The sequence below is a fragment of the Corvus brachyrhynchos genome, unplaced genomic scaffold, assembly GCF_000691975.1.
Source record: "Corvus brachyrhynchos isolate BGI_N302 unplaced genomic scaffold, ASM69197v1 scaffold114, whole genome shotgun sequence".
Taxonomy (NCBI): Eukaryota; Metazoa; Chordata; class Aves; order Passeriformes; family Corvidae; genus Corvus; species Corvus brachyrhynchos.
In genome coordinates, this window is record NW_008238337.1 from 8389880 (window position 1) to 8399713 (window position 9834).

The 9834-nt window shown below is 40.9% G+C and overlaps 1 protein-coding gene across 1 annotated transcript in view; it reads right to left on the bottom strand.

Moving 5' to 3' along the window:
- Positions 1 to 2109: 2109 nt before the first annotated feature.
- Positions 2110 to 9834, bottom strand: part of TOP3B (topoisomerase (DNA) III beta) — a 10725-nt gene continuing 3000 nt past the window's right edge. The window contains exons 5-16 of the mRNA XM_008634110.2: positions 9668 to 9824; positions 8461 to 8574; positions 7475 to 7565; positions 7047 to 7201; positions 6765 to 6870; positions 6287 to 6433; positions 5731 to 5904; positions 4824 to 4952; positions 4486 to 4635; positions 3961 to 4061; positions 3518 to 3719; positions 2110 to 2631 (exon numbers count right to left, since the gene is read on the bottom strand). Coding sequence (XP_008632332.1) covers positions 2150 to 2631; positions 3518 to 3719; positions 3961 to 4061; positions 4486 to 4635; positions 4824 to 4952; positions 5731 to 5904; positions 6287 to 6433; positions 6765 to 6870; positions 7047 to 7201; positions 7475 to 7565; positions 8461 to 8574; positions 9668 to 9824 — 2008 coding nt within the window. The 3' untranslated portion in view covers positions 2110 to 2149. The remainder of the gene's footprint in view (positions 2632 to 3517; positions 3720 to 3960; positions 4062 to 4485; positions 4636 to 4823; positions 4953 to 5730; positions 5905 to 6286; positions 6434 to 6764; positions 6871 to 7046; positions 7202 to 7474; positions 7566 to 8460; positions 8575 to 9667; positions 9825 to 9834) is intronic.

Sequence of the window (9834 nt, forward strand, 5' to 3'; positions counted from 1 at the left end):
TTTCTTCCCAGGGCAGCTGCTGGTGCCCTCCCCTTCCACACACGCTCTGCCATCAGGGAAGGGCTGAAAGCAGCAGAAAGGTGTTTCCCAGGGATGTCTCTTCACCGAGCTCTCCCCTCGCTCAGCACTCACGAAATCATAGAACGTTATTCCAACTGAGGCTATTCTACGTCAGGATCACCCCAAAAATTCCACCGTGTGCCTGAGAGCATTGTCCACTCCTCCTACGGCTTCCCCTTGGCCCTTCCCCACCCTCGTGGCTCTCCTTTGGATGCTTTCTAATAGCGTAATGTATTTTTTACATTTTTGTGCCCAAAACTGCACACAGTACACTCAAGGTGAGTACTGACTGAGGTGAGTGGCTTTTCCATCCTAAAATACTTACTCTACATTAGATTCTGAAGAATTACACACCCTGACAAATCACACATGGAGATACGTGCAAATGGGAAGGGTGCAAATAGATTTTACAACCAAAAGTTTGTCTGCAAATAGCCAAAGTAAAAGCCATGCTTGGAGGAAGAGGAAAGCATTCCCACTCAGCTCAGAAGCTGTGGAGAATGACCAGTGACAGGTTTCCCACACATCCAGGACCATCTCCCGGCATCACAGAAATCGCAGCCAGCAGCAGCAGCCAGCTGGGCACACAAGTATGTTCAGAGCAGTTCCTGGTGTACCAAACCAGGCTACAGATAAAGAGAGGACTTGAACAACTGAATCAGTACAAGCACCCTGAAAGCCACTGTAGTTTATGCCAAGACCTATGCCTCTGAGGCACCACATCAAGCTAATTTTTAAAACCCTGTCGTGGTTCTTCATGAAAAGAAGCTATTTGCTCCAGCCTGCTCGTACCAGAAAGAGCTAAAAAGAACTACAGAAAAAAACCCCTTCTACCTATGGCTGGATCTTCTAAGCAGTACTGTTAAAACATAGTTCATGTTTGAGTTGTAACTGTATAAACAAACATTTGATCAGAGGAACAGGCTTGGTGCTGTGGTATTTGGCTGTGCTCTCTCGTTCAGTAAATGCACACACTGTGCCAATTAAAACAGCAGAGTTGTAAATTACCTTTGTAGGGACTTGTCTTTCCTCTCTGTTGCCAGTGCATCCCGTATCAGGTCACTCTGCACATTCTGTGTTGAAATGCAGCAGCCTTTGCACCTCCCATCTGACCATGAGTGCTGAAACTGTTTTGGGGCTATAAGTGACACAAACTGTACTTGACCAGACACACTCAGCCATAAGCACATGGAAGGAAAGGAGAGAGTATCATATATTTGTACAATGAGATTTTGCAATGTGGCATCCAGTGCCACAGTGGTTAGATACAGCTGCACATGAAAGCATGAGGACACCCTCCTTTTGACAACAAAACTCACCAACACTGAAATGACAATGCAGGGAACAGACAGGACAAAGTGTATTTTGTCAGATATGATCTGCTGTGTGACCACAGAGGAAAAAACCAGCATGGATACTCAATCTGTCTTCCAGCAGCAGCAGGAAGTCTCATTCAACTGGGCCCCATTGACCATGAGACACTAACTTGTCTGCACAGGCCATAATTTGGGAATCACTGCTCAAGGCAGATATTCCCCTTCACATTTGTAATTTCCATTTTGTATGTCTGTTGGCATTATTCACTTATGCAGCAGAATGACAGTCTTGAAGTAGTGCTCTTGCTATTGCAGATGTATTTAAAAATCTGACAGCTACTAATCATTTCTTATTTTTGAAGATTCAAAGTCAGATGAAGCAAGTCTCATGCCACACTTAAACACTATGGCAGCATAGCACTGATCTTAATCAGTTCTAATATTCCTGGCACTTGCATGGCTGACAAAGGCCCCAGAAATGACAAGAAGAGACAAATTCCACTTCCTTTCTTTTAGCCACAGTTATAAGTCCAGGTAGACTTCCTGAGTCTCCCTACTGTTTGTGAGCTCTAATTGTATCAATGAATCCCAATTAAAAGCTTTAAGGCTTACTCAGTTACTAACAGATCATCCAGAATAGTTTGTTTTGTGAGCAACCGAAGGTGTTTAACTGTTCTAAGAACACGAAAGCAGTGAAACATCAAAAATACTTAAAAATTAACTCAAAGAGAAACACATTTTTATAACAAGTTTATTCGCCTGTTGTGTGGCCATCATACAAAGTAAGCAGCCAGAGCTGCCATTTTGTCCTTGGGTTTCTTTGGGTTGAGTCTTCCTCCAGGTCTCCGACCTTTGCCCCTTCCCCGCCCTTGCCTCTTCCCTTGTCCCCCACGGTGCATGGGGTGCCTCATGGCCGCATGTTTCAGCTCCACCAGATCCTGAAACACGGGATCACAGAACACACAGCCCGAATGCTGGGTCTCGTCGCCAGGTAAGGGAGATTTGGCTTTGTTAAAATCCACGTCCACGAGCGCCGCCTCACACAAGTCGCAGGTCTCGGGTGACACTCGGACCTTGTGGGCGTTCTCAAAGAAGTGCACGATCACGTTGCATTTGTTGCAGGCCATCTTCCACTTGGGACCCGACGTCGAGTCCAGCACCAGAACCCCGTTCTCACACTCCACGCACTGCCCAATTCCAAGCATGCTAAGGGAGTGCTGGCACGTGGGGTGGGTGCACTCATTACAGCCCATTCCTGGGGGAAGAGGAGTGAAACCAGACCGCCCTTTATCTCACTACTCACACTACCCAGTTTGAAGGAAGTGAGACACAGAAGCCAGAGACACTCGAGTATACTAGAGATTTTCTAAATCACTAAAGAATGGAACTGCTCCCAAAATGGCAACTTACCTCTTCACAGTTTCAGAATAATCCCCTGCTCAAAAATTTTTCTGTAATGGTTTTCAGACTCGCCATATACTGCCACTGTACAGTACAGGCAGTTTAGACAGATTACCGATGAAAAGTAATTACGTTTTCAATTAAATGTATGGCTCCTGCCTAACTGCTATTTTATACACGAACTACTCACTGTTAGTCCAAGATATTTTTAATTAAAAGATGGTAATAAAAAGATGCGGAAAAACTTCAGTGCACTACTTTAAATAAGTTTCAGTCCCACAGCTACTAAACTAACTGCAACTTCTACCTCCTCTTGTGCCGTGGTTCACTGGAACACTCTTGTATCCTTCAACAGCTTTTGACACACCATTTATCTCAGTATCAAAACATTCCCAAGACCTGTTCTTTGTTTATACTCCTATCCAACCCTACTCAAATTTGCAAGGCATCAGTATTTTGGTGTCTTTCACTGCATGCTGAGTGTTGTGAAGGTCACCTGCAGTGCAGGTAGGTAAATTATTTTCTTACTTGTTTTATGGAAAAAAAAAAATTCAAAAATTTGTTAACTAATAAATTTTGGTCAGTAAGTTTAAAGTGAAGTTTAGGGATCTAGAGTCTAATTTGAACAGCACTTTATACTAAGCAACACTGATTTTAAAACTCCTATAAAGCACATTGTTTAGATTGTACCTAATTTATTTCAAGTGAGGGTCATACCTGCCTGTTTGCAGAACTCCTACCTTTTTTCATGTCCCTGAAGGGAGGATGGTTGTAACAGTATGGACACAGTGGATAGCTCTTTCCTCTGGATCCAGATGACCATAGCACCAGCTCAAAGTCATCCAGGGGACAGCGCAACTCCTTGTAGAGTTTAATGGTACCATTCTGGGGGAGACTGTAGGTGTCATCACAGTGAGAGCAGTGCAGGCGACTCGGCTTGGCCTGGAAACAGAACACAAATCTCCTGAGTAACTGCAGGGTCAACAGAGTTTAAAACTTGTGGTAAACCCAGCTAGAGCTGCTCTCTGGTTTGTTCCCCAAGGCAAAACCCCATCAGCCTTTTTGTTTTAGAAATGCACTCATGACAACCACATCTGAACCCAAGTTCAATACTAGAAAAGAAGTTTATACTCAATGTCCCCCAGCAAGTGAAATTCAAATTCCAAGTATGAGGTAAACGGACCTGAATATACTTCATGAAACGATGGCATTTACCACAGCGGGAAAGGGGTTTGCCTGTGGCAGCCAAGGGTGAAAAAGACACTTCCATCAGTTCATCCATACCTGCAAAAGGAATAATCACATTTATGTTAGAATTCCAGTTCTTAAGAGGAAACCTTGCATGAAATCATCTACAGATCTGTGAAGAAGTGAGATTTAAAATATTTTACTCACAATGCTCTTCCTTGTCTACAAAGACTTTTAAAATACAAAGTATTTTGCACTGAGCATGCACAAACACACAGGTTCAGCTAATCTCAAATTTTCAAAAACTCGCCACTGCACAGGCACAAAATAAACTTGACGTCGGGTTTTGGAGACATGATTCAGTCCATCTCCCTTTGGAGATCAAATTAATTTGACCAGAAACTTCCAGTCCTGGCACAACTTTTCAGAAAGCCTAACCTCTGAATGGAGCCTAATATATAAGTATTTTCTATGCAACAACTAAGTAATTGTAGGGAACTTCACATGTGGAAAGTTTTACCTGCAATAGAATCCACAAAATAGTGAAATTTCCTTTTGAAAATATCAAGGGTGTGCTCCAGGACCTGATGATAATTTGCTTTACCCAGAGCTATTAAGTTGAGTTGCTTCTCTACAGCACTGCGGATCGTAGGAAGAACCAATTCTGCATCTGACAGAAAACCAGAGACAGCAGCAGTGAAAGGTCAAAAATGGATGTAGGAAACTGTTAATACATAAACTGACATCAAAATCAGCATTATTTGAGACAGAAATGCTACATACACAGTGACAACAGCCATTGATATAGTAAAGGGAAAGGAAGGTAAAAGGATGGAAAGGGAAGAGCATTTAACTGACCTATTTTGTAATAACCATGAACCAGAACAATGCCAAGGTTTGTAGGCTTTAGTCTTCGACCACTCTCCACTGTGACATAGTTTCGCTGGCAAATGTTGTTAATGTGGACTGGAATACTGGCATCAGTTCCTGCCACAAAGGAAAACAACAGATCCACCCTGAACAAAACAGAGTTTTCATCAAATGACCCACTTCTGGATTCTCTGGTTTAATGTCAAATTACAGGGCTCCTAAGACTGCTTAAATTCAGATACTTTCTTACTATTACCCTACTTCCAGTGAATAACTTCTCTCTTTCTAGTAGTTCCTTTGCAATTCTGAGAAGTCTGAAACATATGTTTTAACCTTAATCCTTTCATCTCTTCCAAAGAATTACTATTGGGAAGACACCTATTCTCACAGTTATTTTCTCTGGAAAAAGAGTAAGAGACTGTGTTTGCTCTGACTGGGCAAATTCATGAGAAAATAAACAAGTCAGACTGATAAAGGAAAGTAGAATTGTGGTAAATTGTATAATAAGATACAGAAGGATTACTGAAGAGAGCAAAGCTAAAGCAAGCTGTAAAGACAAGAAATCATTCCTAAGAATGGGGAGGTGCTTCCTTCCACACATCAGCTCTTTCTGACAGAGAAGTGACAGGGATGTGTTATGAAAGGATACTGCTTTGGCCAGAAACCAGAAACTACTAAAAATAAGGATAAGAAAGGGAAAGGAATGTGGGGGAAGAAACAATCTACCATCCCCTGAGGGGAGCTATGGGCATGGTGGTTTGAAGGGGAAGAGATTATCACTGTACATATCCAAATGGATACTGAGAGCTCATTACTGACGGTGCAGAGGAGTGGTTCACACTCTGCACTCTTGGTGGATGTACTGCAGGACAATGTAAGTTAAGCAAGTTCCTACCAATGCCATGCTTTTCCATCAGAGTGATCAGTTCTGCTTCTGTCAGGTAATCAGGAGGGCTGGTTTGCTTTTCCAGCAACTTTATTTCACCAATCGGAAAAAGATCTCCTTTCTCACAGTGGGGAAGGCTCTCTTCTAATGGGATGCTGTGCCATGGCATAATTTCTGTGAACCCTGTAGGTAAAGAAACAAACAACTTGCCAGTTTACCATAAAAGTCTCAGTAGTGCTGCTACATTCTTTTTATAGAGGCCCAAGAAAAAACTTCTGCCTTTGTGTAATTTATCCCCCACAAGGCATTTACTGTCTGTAAAAAGACTGGTCTTCACACTGGCAAATGTGGCATTAAATCTTTGAGACTACTACAAGAAAAATAACACTTTTTCTATCATAACTGAAGTGTGAAAATTAGGACAGGATTTGGTCTCTGGTTTTGAGAGCTCAAAAAAGTCTTCACAATTGCACTTGTTTCCAAAGCTTCACTTTTATATCCATTCAGTGTATTAATGGGGAAAAAAATTAATCTGCAGCTAATACTTACTCCTGATTAGTCTTACCTGGTGAAGTTACCACCTTTCCGACACAGGTAAACCTTTCAGGGCCAATACTGAAGGAAATGGTGGTTTGTAGGTACTTGCAGTCAGCACTGACAGTGGCAATGAAGTGCCGAGTTATGTACTCGTACAGTCGCCACCCATCTCCACCTGGGGAGAAACAACACCTCAGCCACAAAATATAATAAAATTTCGGTACTTGGAAGCTACTATTCTGGGACAAATTTCTCCTAGAAAAGTAGGCATTAAGCTGTTTTCTTTTTCTTGGCAGTACTGTAGTCCCAAGGATCAATTGCTGAAGCAGCTCTGAACTTCACTGTCACCAGAAGTTTCAGTGAGGATCAAGTTTTCTCTCTCTTCACTTCCTGCCATTCAAATAATTTTAATTTCTGTTGAAACTTGGTGATTTTGAAACTGGCACCTTACACCTCAAGCGACTGATTTCCTCACAGTGTCCCAACACTACTGAATCTGCCTGTACCTAATTCTGCTTCTGTTGCAGCTCTCATTGGGGTGATGGGAGGATGGTCTCCTGCATCATGGCCTTTCCTTGGACGATTGATGCCTTCTGATAGCAGTGCTTTTACCTGGGTGAAGAAAGAAATGGCTTACTCAGATCAAATCTGTAACAATACAACATAAATAAAAGAAACTAGAGCCATTTAAAGTTTCTGAAGGCCTGCAGGTCATAATACACCAAGCAAGATCTAGTCTAAAACACAGACTAGAGAATGATAGTACAGCTTTTGCTTCATGTACTCACAGTTTCTGCCCAGTAAGGATTATTGGCTTGCTGTCTCAAACATCCTTTCAGGTCAAAGTTTTCTGGATAATGGGTAGTTTCTGTTCGAGGGTAGCTAATATAACCCTGAGTGTAAAGACGCTCTGCTATTTGCATGGCATGTTGGGGACCCATTCCTAAGAGGAGACAGGAGAAAACAAAAATCATCTACACATCCCTGTGATTATGGTTTGCTGCATCTGGGTGCACACCTTACCCAAGTATTTAAATAAATTATGGTTTGTCTTTTCCGTAAGACTTTTGTCACCTTGATCTTACCAAACATTTCACTTTTGACAAGCAGCTTTCTAAACTTGATCCTTTGCCCAAAATGATGTATGATTTGTTTTGTTTGAGACGCCGAAATATTTTGCTTTAAAACAGTGTGAAAATCTGAATTTTGTACCTACCTAAAGCAGCACTGGCCACTCGTAGCATTTCTACTGTGTTCAGAGCCAGTGGTCTCTGTTTCACCTTCTCTTTTTTACTCACAGATTCTACCTAGAAAACAGCATTTTCACAGTAAAAGTTCTGACATTTGGTAAGTGCATAATTTCACTCATGCCTATAAACATGTATCATACCCACCACTGTCTATTCTTATCATATCTGCTTCGTTCTCTTAAAACAGTAACCACCAACATATTTTTACTTTAGAAAATCTGACTGGAGATAATTTCATCAAGTTCTAAAATTGGAGTCCCTTTGTGCCAGGACTAGATCAGGTCTACAACTAACTGGGAACACAGCAAGGCAGTTTACTGCTGTCTTTACTTCCCACTTACCTCAGCAGCACATACTTTCACTGCTACAAGGATTTAGTGCTCATTCCAAGCAACAGTAACTATAAGAATGCAAATTTTTAAAAGCTTCAAGCAGTCTTTGAACCTTGATGTCTATAAGCACTTAAATCCAAACATACTGTCAAACAAGTATTGAACAGAGCTGAGTTATAAGTTAATTGGCTATAAAGACTGCACCATACACATGATTAAAAATTTAACTGCAGGAATATTGCCCTACACACAATTAAATTCCAATTTATTCAATGTCTCATGGAAAATAAGAGGTCTGCTTGGAGAGATCTGAACAGTATTTCCTAGCAGCTTTAGCAATGAAGAGTTCCTATCATGAATGACGATCATTTCCAAAGTCAGTACTAAGAGGAGGCTTCTGCTGAGATGACCATACCAGCATAATATGATCTACAAAAAAAAAAATCTCTTGCCTTTTATTCTCATTTACACCAAGATGAATAAAGTAAAAACCAAAATACAGATATTCTACAATCTTTAACAAAAACAATCAAAAGCCCCAATATGCAGCAAATGAAATATTAAATTGCATTTCCTTTATATGAAATATGGATCTACTGACACTTGGTAAACACTCTTACCTTTGCTTCTTTTGCCATCTTTGTTATATTCAGGAACATTTGAGCAACCTCACGATCAAATACCCTCACTCTATCCCAATCTAAAGTGAGAGAATTTTCTTTTTCAGGGCTCACCTATTGGATAAAGATAAAATTAATTCATTCTCCCCAACTCTACTCCTAAAAGTGTGAGAATGTATATTCCCAACAAGAGTCCAGCAAGCAAATCCTAGGACATACAGGATTTGTTAGGATACATTTAGGACAAACCTGCACCAGGACACCAGTGCTCAAACATACAGTTGTGCTCTTTTTCACAGGGGCTTTTGAGAAGGATGGACCACTTGGAGTTCTGGGGTCTGGGGAATGACCAGAACTATTCCTGCCCTGAACTGAAATACTGTCCTTGTTTAGTGCTGGGAACAGTAAAGACTGAAATAGGCAGAAATTCAAAGTTTACCATTTTGATTTAGCAAAAATCAATCATTTGTATTAAACTGTAACTAGCTCATGTTTTAAGCCCCATGTACAAGAATTAGTATGAAGCGACTAACACGAGAGAGCACAAAATCCTCTGTAAACGGCACCAAGTATTTCCTAGCATGACACACAAGACACATCACAATAGATGACAGCAGATGCCAGATTTCACCTTTTTTTTTTACTTTTAAAATCCAAAAACGGCAACTTTTACCATGCATTCCTTATTTGTGTGAAAAAAAGTCTTGTGATCACAAGCCATAAAACCCTGTTGGTTTGCTCTCAGAGCTTGGACAGCAGCGAGGCTGTAAAACTGCTCTAAGCTGCCAAAGTACTCTGAGGACTCAATTGCCAATTAACACAACAAGCATTTTATTTGCTTTAAAATTCCAATACTCAGCAATGCCAATGTTTGTTGGCAGGCTAATTAATTCCTGGATTCAAATTAACAACAGTCAGTCCAAGGACCCCAGGGAACAAAAGAGAACCATTTTAAGTAGTCTTTTTGGCTGAATCTAAGCTTAGATGATTAGCACTGAAGAATTTTTATAAGCAGCAGACAATAAGCACTTTAATACAAAACTGACATCCTGGAATCTGTTCTTGAGAGTGGTGACACACATGTGAACAGAATGAGAACACATGAGTAAACTATAGGCATTGTGAATTCTTGTCAGCAGCTACGAATTTATGAATGAACAAAATACAAATGCATTTCTTTTGTAAAAACAAGTACTGTAAAACTTACTTTAGCTTGCAACACCCAGTAAGTCTCAGGCTTAAATGACTGGATTTTGTCATGCCTCTCAACACAGAATCCAAGTGTTGGGGTCTGACATGGCCCAAAGGAGATGAGAGAACTGTCTAAATTCCCATATTTTCCCTGAAAATATTTAGTCTGGAACCTAAGGGGGG